At 35.8% G+C, this 18,713-nt stretch overlaps 1 protein-coding gene across 2 annotated transcripts in view; it reads left to right on the top strand.

Moving 5' to 3' along the window:
- LOC134542121 (protein yippee-like 2) overlaps positions 1-17,053 on the top strand; it is a 401,716-nt gene extending 384,663 nt beyond the window's left edge. For both annotated transcript variants that reach the window (XM_063386087.1, XM_063386088.1), the window contains 3 exons: positions 12,362-12,405; positions 14,294-14,402; positions 14,942-17,053. In XM_063386087.1, coding sequence (XP_063242157.1) covers positions 12,362-12,405; positions 14,294-14,402; positions 14,942-15,031 — 243 coding nt within the window. In that variant the 3' untranslated portion in view covers positions 15,032-17,053. The remainder of the gene's footprint in view (positions 1-12,361; positions 12,406-14,293; positions 14,403-14,941) is intronic.
- The last annotated feature ends 1,660 nt before the right edge of the window (positions 17,054-18,713 follow it).

The following is an 18,713-nucleotide window of genomic DNA, read 5'->3' as shown; positions in this document are numbered from 1 at the left end:
GCTGACGCTTCATTCGAGGGAGGGGGGGAGGAAGAGATGGAAAAAAAGCCTTGTTGCTAGGCCGTGTTCTGGCCCTGTCGGTCACCAGGGCTCCACGTGTATAATATTTGTCCCCTCTCCCCTTCTGCCTTTTCCGTCACAAAATTTCCCCTGACTTAAAAAGAAAAAAAAAATTAACACGTCCAAACTTTTTGCGGGCTGTTAATTGCGTCGCGTTGTACGGGATATTAACTGTGCGACGCAGGCACGCGTCGCATAGTTTATTAAATACATAAATTGCTGCCTGCATTCCCTTCAGTTGGAGACACCTTGGGAGGTGTAAAGCTACTTACTTTCAATAATAAAATATATACTTAATATGGCACATTACTCCTACTAATATTTATGTAAATATGAAAGTTGTGTGTTTGTTACATCACAACTTTACTACTAAACTAATATCGATACACTTTGAAACAGAGGTTAGCCCATACAAGTCACACGAAGTGCGATTTGATTTACCTGATGTCTATTAAAATCTGAAATTCAATTTGTATACCTTTAGTTTATGCATTCATACATAAAATTTAAAAATTATGTTTTATATACAAAAAATGTATCGTGTATTTTATATCCATTAGAACCCAAAGTAAAAAAATATATATATTTAAATACATTTTTAGAAGATAAGTAAATAAAACCAGTCAATATCTGATACATTATAAGGTAATTGAATGTATGTTGGCCTTCCAATATTCAGTATAGATTTTTGTATTGTATTAATAGTATTGTAATAATTTCAAATTTGAAACTATGTCAGCACAAGAAATAAATTAGTCACGCAATCAATCTAATGCAATTTTTTCCCCCACTGGGCCTCTACTAAAAAAAGTGGTGTCAGTTTAGTAGCTCCAGTAACACGATTCGTACATAAAATGTTTTTATGCCAAATTTGAGTAATTTTATATACTTATGAAAGATATAAGTGATTTGTACAACATTATTTAAAATATAAACCACCTGTGTTGGCACTGCCAATAGGAATTACCGCTCTGCAATGTTTAAAGTTTTAATGTTCAAAGTTTAGTTTTTCAATATTATTTAGTTTTAATTCTTATAATAAAACATATATGTTAAAAACATTTCCTGCCAATATATGATCATACTGCATCAGTTATTTTCACAGCCATGTAGGTATAAGGTTTCGCAGAAACTTTTCCGGTAAACTACAGGAATTCCAAAAAATACTCTTTCCTGAAAGCAAACATCTTTAGTTGTCTCGCTGGTTAAGCGTTCGGTTGTTTCCATTAAGATTTGCCTGGGCAGCGTTGTTGTGGCGATGGGTTTTTTTTTTTTTTTTTGGGTGGGGTTGGGTGGAGGATAGAGAGAGTCGGTTAAGAAATTTTCGTTTCATTGCCGAGATATATTTTGTTATTATTATTTATTTACAACTTTTTTTCATCATTCGCACGAAAACATTAAAAATAATTCGTGAAATATGACGCAGTAAAACTTATGTAAGGACTAGTTAATATTTCCACTTGCATACGTACTAAGAAATAAAAAAATCGCGAAATGACTGATGTAATAGCATATATAATTATTGATGCAATGGTTTGGATTATAAAATAAGTTAATGCTATTTTTTGTTCTATAAGTATTGGTATGAAAAATATTAAATTTAATTATGTATAGAGTTTTAAAATGTTATTGATTTAAATATATACACTGAAAAGAAAGTAAATCCCATTTAATTATTATATTAACATTACCAGTTCTTTAGCCATTGGTGATTTTTTTTAAATAGTTCTTAGAAAATACAGCTTAAAATTTTGGGATTAAAAAAAGAAGGATTTTTGTGAAATTAATTAGTGCATAAGCATATAAATTAACTAAAGATTTTATTCTGTTTAGTAGAGGATAATTCCGAGGATTTAGAACTGTATAAGCTTCACTGATTTCTCATATACTGCTCTAACGTACAATCCTTTAATACCGTGCACTCTTAAGACTTTTAGACGAGTAGTTGAAAAAGTTTTAAGTGAAACTCTGTAGAAGTCATCGGCATAGCCGCATGCCGTGGTAAAATAAACTCGCTGCCGTCATGTGAAAATGTTCCTCATTCGTCCATACGTCTAAGTGGTATTCATGACTAAGATTCGCCCTGCAGCAACCTGGTGATTCAATTTCACTCAAAAAATTGTAATTTTCTCTTTCGTCGCTGCGAGTTAAAAAAATTCCCGAAAATAAATGTGTGGGCTAAAGAAGAGTCATATGCCCCAGTAGGCCTCTCTTCCCCACTTAATAATAAATTTTCGCGTGATGAGGGAATATATACTGATCGATGCAGTCGAAGGTGCGGTGAATATAAATGAAGGAGAGGGAGAAAAAAATAGATATCAAATGATGAAAAAAGAAAAATTTCAGGAAACCTGTTAAAGTTAATAGGAGAGCAAGTACATAAGTGATTAGACGCAGTTAACGTAATCATGACCCAACCACATAAAGATTTTTTTTGGTTGGTATCACTATCTTGAAACTTGCGAATAAAATTTTACACTACATCACAGCCACATGATTCGGCATCATTATTTTCTATGTTTATTATTTTTCAAAGTAATTGACAATTGTTGGTGTTTTGTTTTTCTTTTCAAAACAGGATTCTAAATTTAAAAAGTAGCAGTTTTCTGTTGCACGACCGCAATGGTGTTGCGCCTTACTTGTAACGTGTTCGTGGGTTTGGGTTAAATCTCTGCCATTGCAGTCGCCATCTTCAGGGTATAATAATTGCTGGCAAACCAAGCTTATTCAGGTATTATTTGTTTGGATATTTCCCCTGCTAAGCGCTCGTACGTATAAAAAAAATAAGGCACTGACTCTTTGAAGCTGGCTTGCACAGTCCGGCAAGGAAAACTTGAATCTTTAGAGATTAATCAAATGGTTTTTGGTTTTGTTTTTAAATATTTTTTATACTTTTAACCTTTTTATTGTTGGCTCTCTACAGCGATATTTTTTATACTTAAAAAGCCATTGTAGTTTTGGTCTCTTCCAGTGATTAGTTTGTTAAATTTTTGAGTAGAAATACCTAACTTTACCTCATCTCCACTGTGCAAGCCGATCTTAGCTTCGGGCGTAAGAGGCAGGATATGTTTACCGTTTATATTGACAGCTACGTCATTAGAGACGATAATGTTGCCCATTTGTACGTTCCTAGAACTTTTTCTTGCCAAGTCCCGGGCGATCCCTAGCACTATTCCCGTCGATGTAGCTTGTCAGGCGGGAAAATGACGCGTGGATGCGTAACAGGTGTCTAGGAGAGAAAAAAGAAGGGGGAAAAAAATGCGCAGGCGAGGACGTTCTGGCGGTAATGGCTCCCTTGACGGGCACACCATCTTTCTTCGTAAAGTTGGAGGCACCAAACTTTTACCGGGGAATTTCTGCCCCCCCCCCCCTTTTTTTTTTCACCCACCTTTTTTTTTCACTCCCATATGCGCTGTTCGGTTTGCAGCGGATTTCCTTCGGCAGCTCTCTGGTGGCGGGATTCTCGAGATATATCGACCTTTGCTTATCGAGAGTTGCGATTCGGTAACGTCAGCGACGAACCGGAAATTATTGTTACACGCTGTGAATTACGGTCGCTGCACCTAGCTGAAGCTCGACACATTTAACCAGGTTGTAATCAAAAGACCCCTAACTTAAGGCTCGGTTTCACATTATTCCGAGTGTTTGAGAGCAAATATTGGACACATGCCGACCATTTGGAATGACAAGGTGTCAACTCACACTTCATTTGTTTCGTGTAAATTGATGTCAAAGTTTCATTAACTTAAAATTAAGTTATCTCTCTACCTAAAGTAGTGATTTTTTGATATGTACTATTCGACGCTTGTCACAATGAACTGTAAAGAGAATTCACAATTTTTTTTAAATAAAATTGCAGCATAATTGTGTTAACTTTCCCCCTACCTCATTATTTGTATAACTGCTGCTGCAAACAACCTCTGAAAACTACAAGAAATTGGTATATGATCATGCTATTCAAGAATATCATACATTTTCAAGTGTCACTTACCTCTAGACTTGTTTCTTCAGTCATTTTATAAGAAAAAAAATTTTTTTTTCCGTCCAAAAATAAACCACATTTTCCTAGTTTAAATACGTTAGGGTGATAAAATCTGATTAATTAAAACAAATAATTGTACTAATATTCAACTTTATTTTTCATTACTTACAAGCAAAATAATTCAATAATAAGAAAATTTAAGTCATTTTGAATTTCAGTACAATGAAGTCAGCCTATGTATCATTATTTCATTATAGCTTGATAGCTGTATAATATTCCTGATCCACAGGAGGCATGTACTTCAACATGTCATTGACATCGTCCTTCTTATTTTACAATAGGAATGGTGTAATATTAGTCAATGTTTTTTTGTTTAATTAACTGTTCGTCCAATTTCGTACATTCATTATCTCCAGAAGTTAAAGTTATGCCCTTTGATCGTTTGCATCCTCGGTAAAATTTCATGTGACCTTTCCAAGTGTTTTGAGTGAAGTATGTTTGGTATGAAATTTATGCCAGGCTTTGTGTAAATTCCAATACTGTTACTTGGACAAATGGGATAACTTGAAAATTAAAAATCTTCGACACCGATCTAAAGTCATAAAAATCTGAATTGCAGAGTTGTATTGGTCGAAGAGAGTATTTTTTGATCCATCATTTTTAATCGAGTAAATCCAACTGGGGAGAAGAACTCATTTTTTACCATGGCTTTTTCAATGGCATTGTGTGCACTATCAACCTCCTGAACGCATGGATGTCCAGGCACCGAATAAAACATTGATGATTTTCATTGAGGAAATTCAAAACAGCACAGGAAATAAAACATTCCGGTTATGCGGAACGCAAGAATCGCTCCATGTGATCAACTCGGTAAAACCCTGCCTAGAATGGATTTAAAGGTACTAACAAGGTCATTTCCGGATTTGCAATAAATGCTTCTGTCCACAAAGCATATATACTGGTTTGAATAATGAGGTGTTAAAATTATATAAACTTAATTTTCTTTTGTAAAAAAAATTTACTAACTTCTGCTCTTGGACATGAGAATACATTGTGCAAGTCAAAGCAAAGTACTGAATCAGACTTCTGTTTCCTGTGCTCATTCCTAAGTTTTCTCTTCGCTTCTTTTTCTTCAATGTGTTTCCAGTACTTTTTTTTAATTTTCAGTGTGTGTGTTGTATGTTTTTGACACTTTGTATTATTCATAGAGGTTGCACCGATCAGATTTTCTCTCTTTGAATCCTCAATTGAATATCGTTGACAAAAATGTGCCTATACATATTATACTTGACTGGTGTTTTAACTTCTTCTGAACACTTAATCTTGATGAAAAGAATACATTTAAAAAAGAATAAACTTTAATCAAGTTGTTTTCTTGCTGGTTGAGCTCTGCAATAGTGAGACTCACTATTGTAAATAGTAAAAGAATTTATATGCTGTTTCACACATTCTTTTTCAGCCTCACAAAGCTTCTGGGAACTATTCTGATTCAAATCTCCGTTCTCACATGATGGTGTGATTACTAACAGGAACCTTATTGTTATGAACATGTTATAATTGGTTTTTGTAAGATATATATATATATATAAGGTGACCCAAATATGAGACCCGGCCTTAATATGAGACCCTTGGTTATCTTGACAAGTAAGAGCTGCTACCTATCAGCCGCTCTTGGAACTACTAGCAGCCTCCATTTCCCGACCACGGATAGAGTGAGACATTTATCTGATGCGCGCGAGAATCAGAATAACAGTTTATACGATTTTCTTCATTTTGAGTTTTCGTGAGTGGCATCTTGCAGCTTTATTATCAACATAGAGGTACGTTTATATTAATTATCCATTCATACTTTCTTATGAGCAGTGAAGTAAGCTTCCATGTGTATAAATAAGGAACTATGGCAGTTTAAAATTTCAGCCTTGTTGATGTGTTTTGTAGCGGCCATGACAAGGTGCCTAATATGAGACCACTTACGTGTCCTAATTTGAGATAGGGTCTCATATTAGGAGTAAGGGTCTCATATTAGGTGATTTAGATTTAAAATAATACTGTCGCTGTAAGAACAGTAACTAATAAGTTTAATTATATATAAAATATCTTAAAATTTTGTGATAGAACATAGTTAGACATGTAGGCCCTGCGGAGAAGGCCAGGGAAAGCCACGTTTCGATCATCTGCTTACCTCCACACTCATCTCATAAGATGCAGCCGTTGGACGTAGGTTTTTATGTTCCCTCTCAAGACATCTTATGCTCAAGAAGTAGAAGACTGGCTGTGCCGAAACCCAAATCATGTTGTTACAAACTTTACAGTGGCTAAACTTTTCAGTGGCTAAACTTTTCAGTGCTGCATACCAAAGAGCAGCAACAATGGAAATATCTGTTAATTATTTTAATAAAACAGGCCTGTTTCCATTTAACCGAAACATATTTCGTGATTATGAATTTGGTGCTTTCTCTAAATCATTAAATGGCCAAGAAACTAGATAAGAAAATGGAGCTCAAGAGAATTCAGATACAGCCATTTGTAGAGAAGACCAGAGCCACCCAAGAGAAACTTCGATGCAGACAGATCAGCCATGTTGCAGCAGTGCAGTTAGTCCCTTTATCAGACCTGTGGATATTTCACCACTACCAAATTTTCCTTCAAAAGAAACATCCAGTAGATGTGGCAGTGCTAATGTTATCACATCATCGCCATACAAAACAAGCTTGGATGAAAATGTCGCAAGAAAGAAAAAGGCTGAAGCTCGTAAGAAATTGGTTCTTGGGAAACAGAAAGGAAACGAAGCTAGACCTACACAAACCAGATCTCGAAACACGGACAAATTAAGGATTACTATCAAATCATTCATCGCTGTGGATTCTGAGGACTCCAGTGACGAAAATATTTCGCTGCATGACAGTTCAAATGAAAGTGATGGATCTGAAAGTGATGGATGCAGAGTGTTTGTTATGCGGCTGCCTTTTCTCAGAGGACAAACATGGCTAGAAATGGCGGCAGTGCCTCAAGTGCTATGGGTGCGCTCATGAAGATTGCGGAGCCGATCCATGTTTTGTGTGTCCTATGTGTAACAAACAAAAGTGCAAAAAGTGACTAAATGATATCAAATATGGAATTTGTAACATAATGTAGGGGGTGTCTCATATTAGGAACACATTTTTGTTTTCACAAAATTTCGCATTTTTTTTATTTCTTAGTTTAATTATTTTCTGTATTAATACAAGTGCTCAATCCTGTTTTGAAGTAAAAGTGCATTACATAATATATCATATAAGATAAATAAATCTACCAATAGTGGTTTTAATAACAAAATAGAAATATTTTTTAAAAGGGGTCTCATATTCGGTACACTTGCCCTATATATATATATAAAACTAAATGACCTGAGGCCTTTGCATTATCCTTCAATGTTTGACGCACAGTTGTACTTCGTTCAGTAGAACTTAGTCAAAACTGGTATTTCTCATTTTGGTTTAATGAAATTAGCTATGAAATAATTTTTCCCCTGTCAATTTCTTCGGTTTTTTTTTTTTTTTTGCACTGCACTTGAATTTGAATGTATTTATGCAGCTTTCGGCTGGAATACTTTTACCTTTCCGACTTATGTAGGATTTACCTGCTTAATAATAAGTTTGATTCTGTAACCAAGGCCATACGATGGGTTTTTGAGCCGGTGGGAAAAGGGGGCGACTCAATTGTAAAGTGACCTAACCTAACCTAACCTAACCTAAACTAACCACTGTCAGAAAAATCCTGAAGGGCTGCCCATCCAAGGGGCAACAATTCAGACAACCTTTCAAAAACACCACTGTCAGAAAAATTCTGATGGGCTGCCCATCCAAGGGGCAACAATTCAGACAACCTTTCAAAAACACTACTGTAAGAAAAATCCTGATGGGCTGCCCTTCCAAGGGGAAAGTTTTCAGGATTATTTAAACACTTAAAGAAGCATGTTTTCAGAAATTGGATGGACTGCCCTTCCAGTCGCTGTACAAACAAACCATTGCCAGAAAAATCCTGAAGGGCTGCCCATCCAACGGGCAACAATTCAGCTCCCCCGGGAAAGGGGGTGAGGGAATCCTAATCCATGGGTATCGAGTTTTTTTAATATGACGATAATTAAATGACTATTATTCTAATAATTCATAGAAATCTTTCAAAATAATTGTGATACGCAAATATCAAGTTTTAGAGTTATGGTCACATCAACGTTTACAGTCTTTAGTTGGGATTTGAAAATTTGTACATTAAATAATGAGGGGGGAGCCTCGTTTCTCTGTATGGCCGTACTAGGCACTTACGTTAAAGCCTTAAAGAGTGCAATTAATTGTTTCAGAATTGACGTTCATGTAAAATATTTCCAAAGCTAATGTTCTAATTCTGTGTAATGTTTAAAAAAAAATTACACTAAATTACAAATTTTTTTTTTAATTTCTAGAGCAAATGTTTGTAATAACCATTTCGCCAACAAAACTCGGTAGGCCTGTATGCAACGTGCTGCCTGTGGAAAATTCGAGATCGGTTTATTCGTGTTGCGAAGCGCGGGAACTGTTAATACTGTTGATTGTTGATTCCCCTGTGACGCTGGAAGGTGCCGCTGGGCGACCCTCGTGCGAGCCGGCAAGTGGGAAGATGGAACACAAACAACAGCGCGGACGCCAGCTCTGTTCGCGGAGACCCCGCCGTCAACAAGGCTTGCTCCATGGAGTCGACGAACTCCTCTCTCTCTCGCGCGCGTGCGGAGATGGCGTTAGCGTTGGCGAGGGGGTGGTCTGACGTCAGAGGTCGGGTAATTTACTCCCCGCGCGAGCTGGGCTAGCCTTTGGCCTTGGTGTAGGAGGAGGGGGGGGGGGGGGGCTTCGTCATCCCTGATTGGTCGTGGTGGGATGGGTGAGAGTCTGGGTGGGGCTTCTGTCTAGGAAGAGACCCTGCAGTCGGGCGGGTCGTGCATCTAGTTCATGCTTCGTTAAATGAGCCAGTTTCAACAGGCCGTCGCGCGTGTGATTGTGATTTATTATGATGTTTGCGTGCACGAAATTTTAGGCGCACTTAAAAACTACACTTAAAAAAATTGTTTTGAACCAAACCACGCGCCATTAACGTACTTGTTTTGCGTCAATTGTGATTCAACGACTTATGGGTTGAATTGGTGACTGTTTAGAATTTCAATCTTGGTGTTTTATGTCGACTTTGCATTTTAACTATCTGCAATTTTTTTAACAGTTGTTACCAGTTTTATGAATAGATCCTGTTAACACTTATTGATGGACACGCGTGTTAACGTCTCTAAGAAAATGCCTGTATGCAACTCATGTTTCTAACCTTAGCTAGGTAGTGAATCACACGACTGAAATATTGGGTTTACCCAACCTGATCCCGTTTTACATAGTCACTGTCGACGCAAGATAACGTGGAGTTTCTGTGCGAAGTTTTGCGCGTCCGAACGATTGCCAATCATTAGGGGCAGGCATTTTTCGCGAATAAATCTGAACGCCCGTTAGACTGCAACAAGGTATACCCGCAGCAGCGGTTTCTTCCTCGCGATTGGCGGCCGTCTCCGAGAGAAGTCGGCGCCTTGTTTGACCGAGCCACTCAGCCACTTCCGCAATGAATTACTCTGATTGGTGTTGTATCAGTCGACATGTACCTGAAATAATTTAACCCAATCACGAAACACAGACGATGCTACCGTGTTTTAACTTATAACTAGTCTCGGAATCTTTTCGCGAAATATGCATGGCCCTACCAATCATCCCTCTCACTTTTATAGTCCGTATTTGAAGGGCATGAAGGAACTAAGTGGAGCATTCCCACTAGTTGCGTGATGTTTTTATTGACCCAAGCGTGGTGGTTTACTTCCGATACCCGTAGGCGTATTGTTCTCCATGTTTTCACTAGACTACCGCGGCGATACAGACGGTAAATACGCATACCGTGCACTTCATTACTGGTAGTCTGAACAGTTTTAAATTCGAGGTAAGGGGTTTTTCAGTCGAGGTTTTAAAACATGAAAGAACTTGCTCTAATAGGTCAGTTGAAGACAGGCAATGTTTGAATCTTAACTCGAATGACAGTTAGTAAGTTGGTTCCAAAATGTCAAGGTAAGGTGGAACGCACCGTAGGAAAGGATAAGAACCACTCTCCACCTCGTAACGGATCCTGAGAAGGTGGATGGCCTCTTGGTGGTGATAGTTAAAAGGTTGGGAGCGGTGCTTTTCTGGTGTAATCCCCCGCGAGTGAAGAGGTGGTAAAGACCACGTCTGCTGATTGGAGTGCCCTGAACAACTCATTTCGGTAATGGCGCCGAAAATAACTCCCGTGAAAGAAGCAGCCCAGGGAGTGCTGTCGATGCTCTTGTGTGTTTGTTTGTTATGCAAGGACACAGTAGCCGCGTAGTTTTCTTTTTCTTTTATTTTTTCTTTTAGTGATAATGGTGGGGCGTGCGGAGTGGTGTTGCTATCCGTGGGTGTGCGGGTAGGATCCAGCCCTCGATGCCTCGGTCATAAACAGTCCGAAACAATGCAGTAAAATAATTTATTTGCATAATTTTTTGAACTGCCAAACCTGATTTTTGGCCTGTCACAGGTCAGCTTTTTAATTGTTTGGTGGACTTGCACGAAGGATCTCCACGTGGAGAACTTGCCTCTGATGGGAACGGCAATCCGCCGGAGTGGAGAGCCACCACTATCCCAGGCCCACTCAGTGCGGTCCTCTGGAACTGAACCATGACCTGCCGCATCCGACTGCTCGACCAAATATGTGCTCTGTGATAGCCGAACATTTGCTATGGCCAAACTTGCTCGTCTATGACTGGAAGTCGAGGTCGACACTATCGAATAATTTTAAAATCATTATGTTAATTAACTTTATTTAATCAATTATATGTTTTTTAACTATTTGAAGTTGTTTTGAATCTTGGAATTTTTATTTTCTTACGTAAACCATTTAACAATGTTCACAAACCGCCGTAAGGTTTGGTCCCACACACCATGTTGATTTTTTAAATTCTGTTCTGTTAATTTTACATGATATCCTACTCTTTTGCATTTGCATTTTTTTTTTTGTTTTGTCACAAATATTTTCAACAGTGAATAATTCTGAAAAATATTTGTCGAAATTTACAGACCCTTAGAGCAAAATAATGTCATAAAAATTAAATTATCAACTTTCCGTGTGGGACTGGGCACATTTTCTTCGTCGTCGTCCGCCAAGCACGTATATATGCGAGTGCTGGGATAACGCTCAAGTCATAGAGTGTTGTTTGCGATTCTCGATCAATCTACGACCCGGAAGTAGAGCTCACGGTGCTGTTCAACCCCTCGGAGGCTTAGGAGAGAAGCACTGTAGCAAGTCCGCCGTGACGTCGGAGCATTTCTGGGGGAGGATGGGTTGGGTTTGAATGGTTTTGGATGGGTTTGGATGTGTGGTCTCCCCGGCGAGTGGAGGACCGTTTTCCCCCTCTACGATCCCACTGCTCATGCCTCTCAAAGGCACCCGTGGTAAGGATCAGTATCGCAAATGAAAATTCTTCTTGAGGGGTGTATGTAAGTAAAGAAGTAAATTATTTTCTTACCCGTTTTTATAAAGTCTCCCCAAGTTAAAAAAAATATTTTTGTTGAATAAGTGTAAAGTTTATGTACATTTTTTTTAAACTGTCATCATGTACATTGTGCTGTTATGAAAACCAAAGACCAAATGGTAGTTTATACAATTTTACTTTCTGGTACTTTGTTTATTTTTCACATATGACCTATTTTGGTTGTTGTAAAGACATAATGAAATGTTGTTCCCTGAAAGTAAATGTCTTATAAATGTAGATAATTATCTGAATTTGCAAGGAAAATAAATTGCTTGTTTTTGAGTCATGTTAAATCTGCATTTTATATTGTGTTGGATTTGGTTCATTACCTATATGATTTGGAATGGTAGTTCTGTGTGGCAAAGTATTTTTTTTTTGTAACATTAACTATTTTTTGTCTATCAACTGAAGGAGCTGTTCATGAAAGAACTACAATTTCTTTCCCAATATTTTGTTGGTAATTGAGGCTTTGTATTTTGATTTTCAGATCAGTTTTAACACTACAAATTAGTTGGACATGGTTGCTTAAGTTCTTTGAAAATACTGCATGCATGTGTTAAATTAGGCCTATTTAAAAGTAAACAGCTCTTTCAACTACTGAAGGTTTTACATCAATGCCAAATTTTGCTGAAGACACGAGGTTCTGAATTTTAGCACAATGATTTTGAAGATTAAATGTGTCCTTAATGTGAATTGTAATTTTATTTTCATTCATTCCAATTTTTTTCTTTTTCCAGTCCTTTCAAGGTAGCCAGGGGAGAGCATATCTCTTCAATTCAGTGTGAGTATGAAAACACATTAATTAATTAGTTAATTTTGGTTTTCAGATTCAAAAACGTTTTTACATATTTTGATATTTTTTTTTTAATGTTTACCTTCTAATGTCTCATGGCTACCAGAATATATATTTTACTATTTTCAACATAATTTCTTTTATGAGGTGTTTTTTTTTTTACGTAGTCTTAATCCATACCTTGCATTGTATTGAAACCCAGAACCTGGAGGTGCAAAAAAATGCATCTTATTATAAATTTTTTGCCATGTATTTGTTTCGTGCATTTGAAATAAAATATTTTTTTTTAGCAGATTTGCAGAAAGAAAATTGTTCTGGGTTTTTACTTGTCTTTAAGTACATTTTAACTTTTTCATTTGAAATAATTAATTGGTAATTGAGTTTACTCAGAAGGTTTTCGAAAGTAATATTAATATTTATGGAAATAATTATGTGCACTTTCTTTGTCTGCTTATGCTGTCTCTCTTGTTGCCTTTCTTTTGTTACTTCCTTTACCCTTCCCTCATTTTAATTGTTTATTTCATTTGCTTTTCTTTTATCTGTGCATTTCACCAGTAGGCTATGAATATTTATAATGATTTTATACAAGGTTATAAGAAGGTATTGTGAGTAAAGATCTTTAATTTTCTGAGTGCTTTATAATTATTTTTCCTTCTGATTTTTTGTGATGTTGAAACTATCTTTTTTACAAACTTCTCTAAAGAAATTTTTTTTTTTAAATCCTTTAACATATATTATTCAGTGCACCAGTAATAAAAGTGTTGTAGAAAGCAAGATGTTACTGCTCAGAGAAAAGTATTCTATAATTTTGAAATAAATAGAGAATCATGTAAATACGTTCTTTCAAGATAACTTGATATGATTTAACATGAATAAAACCTATACAAAACTACTTACTGTAGTTTTCCAACGATATGTTGCCTAGCCTAGCAAAAACATGCAATTCAGATGTGAATGATAACTCAATTATTCACTGTGAAAACTAGCAAAATTCTTATAAATACAGCCTGAAAATATAATTGTTAAAAGAGCTACTTGTTACAACCATACAATCAAGTTTGGACAGAGCTTTCTTCACTGGAAGCTCTAACATTTGTATTTAATTTATTTTTTTCCTTTCAAATATCTTAATAACTAATAATTTCCTGTGGAAAAATGAGTAGTTGGTCAGTTGGTTTGTTCCGTACAACAACATTAGGGCCTTTGTGGGGCAGCTATGTTATAAGTCTTGATATTTTTAACACATGACAGAATAGAAAATTATGAATCTATTCCTAATTGTGTACATTGGAAACCAGTGGTGGATCCAGCTTTGAATTTCAGGGGAGGGCAAATGACCGAAGAGTTTCAAGAAGTGCAGAATACCTCCCATTTTTTTTTTAATATGAGAGTCTGAATTCTAAAACAAAATAATTGGTTTTAAACTGCTATTTACACATTTCTGACATCTTGTAATGTCATTATAAAAATTTATTTTTATTTGATTTTTAAAAGTTATGAGTTTAAAAAATACAGCACATTGGCACTAAAAAAAAGTCAAATAATACGTTCTCACACAAAAAAAAATTTAACTACTTGAAAGGTAATGTGCGGACAGGGGTAGATTTACCTTAATTACCTCTGTAGTTTTTCGTAGTTTTATGTTGGGAAAAGTGGGGGATCACCACGGTTGGAAACCTTAAAACATTTAATAGGCTCAGATCATATTCACAGCTATGGCCATGGTAACATTTGAAGTCTTAATTTTTTTTTGAAACTGACAAGTGTTTGAAAAATATTTTCGTTATTATTTTCCCTAGGGTCCATAGTTCCTCTTGACAGCCCTGGGTAATGCATTGGTATTCCTGGTTACTTAAACAGTGCTTGCTGACCGCAGGGTGAACGTTGGCTGTGGGCCGGCAGAAGAGCGAGTGCTGCTCACCGGGCTGCACGCGGTCGCAGACATCTACTGCGAGTGCTGCAAGACCACGCTCGGCTGGAAATACGTGAGTGGGCATCCGTGCATTCCGGCCTTGCAGACGTGGTGCATTGGATCTTCCTTGGTTTTCCTGAATTGCACTTTTCTCGTGCCACCTTATGTTCATTGGAGGAAGCGTGAGCTCGGTTCAGTTGTGCAAGTGGGCTGACACGCCAATGCTTGCTCTGCCATATATGTATTGGGTATGTCATGACTTAAGTTTTTCAAAATTGTGTATCTTTGGTGTACTTTTAAGTTTTTATTTTAACGTTTTGCTAATGTCACAAAAAATTCTAAATATTTATTTTCAACAAAAATAATGAATAATGAATAATTTAAAAAATATATATATATAATTTTTTAACAACTGTAAAATAAATCATCTTAAACTATTTCTTTTGGTGTTCACTTAAAAAGAAACTTGAAATCTGTAGTTTCAGTGTAAAACTATACCCTAATTTACTTTTGTCATCTTTTTCATGTTTGTGTAATCTTTTTTATATTTTCAGATAGTGATAAAGATTTAAGCTCATGTTTGGTTTTACCCGTGGTGTTTTTTTTCTGCAGGAGCATGCATTTGAATCGAGCCAGAAGTACAAGGAGGGCAAGTACATCATCGAGCTTGCCCACATGATCAAGGAGAATGGGTGGGACTGAGAGTCGGCCCGGTCCGGCCCCCCGCCGCCCATATGGTCGGACCACTGGGCCGACTGCTAGGCCGGACCACCTTTGTGATAAAACTGAGCACGTCAAGTGAACCGAGTGTGTCGCTGTCTTGTCTTGGGACCTCTCCGCACCGCGAGGGGATGTGAACAATTATATTAATGGTGTTTGTCACTAGGATCGATTGAAGTTGCACGCATCTCATTGTGTATGTATCTCATTGTGTATGTTTAAAACAGTATAAGCGAAAAAAACATCTTTTACCAAAGCAAGATGTCGGAATTATGGCTTTTTACAATATTAACATTTGTTGTTACAATAATAACAAAAAAATGCCTTTTAGGTAAGTTTTTTTGGGATTTGTCCAGCACTATTCGGTTTATTTTATTGTAATAAGTGTTTTAATGTGAAGAAATCATTTGCTCTGTGGTAATTGTACATTATGAAGGGTTCGTAGGACCAAGGTGATTGGTCGCTTAAGAGTCGGGGGATGAGCACGTGAGGTTGTAAGAAGTGCAACTGGAAGGCACTTGGTAGATCTGATTAGTCATGTTTGTTTTTTGAATGTGTACTTATTTTGTGCCAATACAACTACAGCAACTACTCTCTGGCATGCTTACAGGGAACAAGGACTGAAAGGGTAGTTAATAACACCGCGTGAGCATTGATCATGTCTGTCAGCCAGACACCAGAAACCCGACCTTCATGGAGAAATTGTTGGCTGTACATATGGTATTTATAATTTGGCAGGTTTGGTACTGTGTAAAAAAAATCAATTAGCAACATGTATGTCAAGGAATAAGTTATTTATAATTTTATGATAATGTCTACATTCCTTTTATTTAGTAAATATCTTCTTTTTTTAATTTTGTACTGAGGGGAAGGTAATGGTGGCGCTCTCTAAAAATATCATCGTTCAAGATGAATGGTGGAGATAATTTGCTCACTCTATTTAGACTTGTTCCTGCATGCTAGGCGAGCTTATTTGGGCTTCTGCGGGAGCGTTGTAGGTAGCAATCATTTTTTTATACTACTGTGACAGTCTGCGTAGGTGTAGAGGAGGTGTTTTGTAAATTTGCAAGTCGGCTTGCGGTACTTGCGAGCACTTTGTCGCAAGCTTTAGCTAAATGTGATATAGCTGGCAGTTTGTTTCTTTCATGTGAGGCAGAATTTTCATCACCCTTGTAGAAAACACACACTTTGAATTGGACTTTGTTTGTACTTAAAAACCTTTTCACATTTCTCCCTCTGATGAAACATTTCAAAACTATTTAATTGTCTCAATTAACCAGATGTATAAAGGTGCATAATCAGTCATACACATGAGCAATAGATATAGTGACACAGTTATATTGTATTGTAAGTACTTGGTAAAATTCTGTTCTGCGGAAAGAAATGCTAAATCTGCCATCACTTTTTTAATATAAACCCAGTCTAGTCTTTCAGTCCGCGCATAAAGCACGTCTTTCATTCTTTCAGTTCTTTATGTTCTTGAAACTATTTAGTTAGAACTCTTGGTGTGTATTTTCCTTTGGAAGTTTTTCCCCTTCAAATTCTTAAGTATTCACAGTACCTATTATAAACTTTATTTTCTACAATCAATTTGAAAAATTTTAATGTTATGGTTTTACATAAATTTGTTAGTTAAAGGCAGGAATGAACTTGCAAGATTTTATGTTATAACTCAATTTTTAATTGAATATGAACATAAAGAAACTAGTTCTCATATGGGTTGTAATATTTGGACTGTGTTTCATTTATGAATTATATATTCCATTTGCTTACAGGATTACTTATTTTAGCCTGATTATAAGTTTGTTTTAATATGTTTAGTGTTGATGTATTTTTTCATGTATCTTTTACTGTATAGTGTTTGTTTGCAAGCTAATAGAGTTAATAGTAATCTTGTTAAAAAGTATTTTAGTTTTTCGTGGTAGACTGAATGGAGAAAGTGATTCTATGCCTAGTTACTGTTCAGCTAATCTTTCAATTACATACATATGTGTATTTTTCAAACTTTGTATTTACTTTTCAAACCTTTACCTGTGTATTTCATAATTTCATAAATATCATTAAAATGTTTGCTTGTACATGATCAACTGAAGCAGTTCCATCCGTGGGTGCAACACGTGTTTCGAAGGGGCGGGGGAAATTGAGAGTAGACTTTTTTTTTTTTTTTTAATTTAGTAATTATTTTGTTGGACTACAGCATATAGGTGAAAAGTTACATTCAATATATTCAGCTATATTCTGCCTTATTATAAAAAAGTAGTGCAACAGAAGAAACAAATTCAGTTGGTGCCTAAAGTAACCTAATTAGCATTTTATGAACCACTTTCTCATGCTCAACAGCTTGAGATGCACATCCACCCATTTAGAACTTATTTTATTTGTCATGAGGATTCATGCTCAACTTCAAAGTTCATATGTTTGATTTAAACCTATATAACTATCTACATCTACCTACTGAAATGAATTTCCATCTTATTAGGAATCATAATAGGAAGACGCTACTGGAAACTAACTTTACCTGCTCAACTCTATGGATCATTCAATGTTTTATGATTTTTTTTTTTGGCAACATGACCATGACATAGAATTAGCTCTTCTATAGTATCAATAGATTTGTGAAACTTGTAACTAATAAAATAAATTAATATTCAAACAATAAAATTACTAATTTTCTTGCAAAAAGAAACCATTGAATATGGATTTTTCCTGGTTACTTGCTAAAAGTTCGAACTGACTCTGTGTTTTAGCTTCCTGTGGCAACGAAGGGTTAATGTATTCTAAAGCTCTAAAGCATCACATCATTTGCATTATATGAATTATTTAAATAAGTGTATTTTTTGCTAGCATATCTTACATTTTCATAATAAACCACTAATTGACCATGGGCAGTGGAATACGTTTATGCAATTATGAATTATATACTGCATCGTCCCCTCAAAAAGTGTAGATAGCTGAGAGTTAACTATGTACAGTGAACAAATTACTTGAGGCTTAACACCTCGTAGACATTGAGATCATTAAAAATAATAAAAGGTGAAATGATGTTTATGGAGCAGGAGGGAAAGATTAATATTCACAAAAAATAAATGTTTTTAATTGTATGGACCAGTATTTAATATCAATCACTAAAGTATAAATTTAAAAAACATAATTATATGATAATTATTTTTATGTACCTAGTCTTTTTTTTTTCATCCTGTGATAATTCATTGCATGGTGCGAGGGCATCATTAAAATTCACTCTCATCGTTATTTCATAACATGCCTAAAGAAGAAAAACTAAAAAAAAAAAATACAAAATAGACCAAATGGAAAGTATTCTTAACTATTAACGTTAAAGCCTTACCAGTAAATTTTATTGTGACTGAAATTGAATATTAATGTGTGTGTATCTATTTATGTATGTATGTATGTGTGTATATGTATGTGTATATATATATATACATACACACACTATATATATACATATATACATGGTTAATTTTTAATGTGTTATCTGTTTCAATGATTTTTTTACAGAAGAAACTGTGAACAACAGTCTTTTCAGTATGCATACAATTTTTTTTATGTTTGTTTAATATGTTTTAGTATACATAGACCTAGTAAAAGTTTTTTTAAAAGTAGATTGTTCTAAAATCATTTAAAAAAAAGCTCTGTGTTTAGG

The sequence above is a fragment of the Bacillus rossius genome (assembly GCF_032445375.1).
Source record: "Bacillus rossius redtenbacheri isolate Brsri chromosome 4 unlocalized genomic scaffold, Brsri_v3 Brsri_v3_scf4_2, whole genome shotgun sequence".
NCBI classification, from domain to species: Eukaryota; Metazoa; Arthropoda; class Insecta; order Phasmatodea; family Bacillidae; genus Bacillus; species Bacillus rossius.
This window is presented reverse-complemented; position numbering and strand designations above follow the sequence as displayed.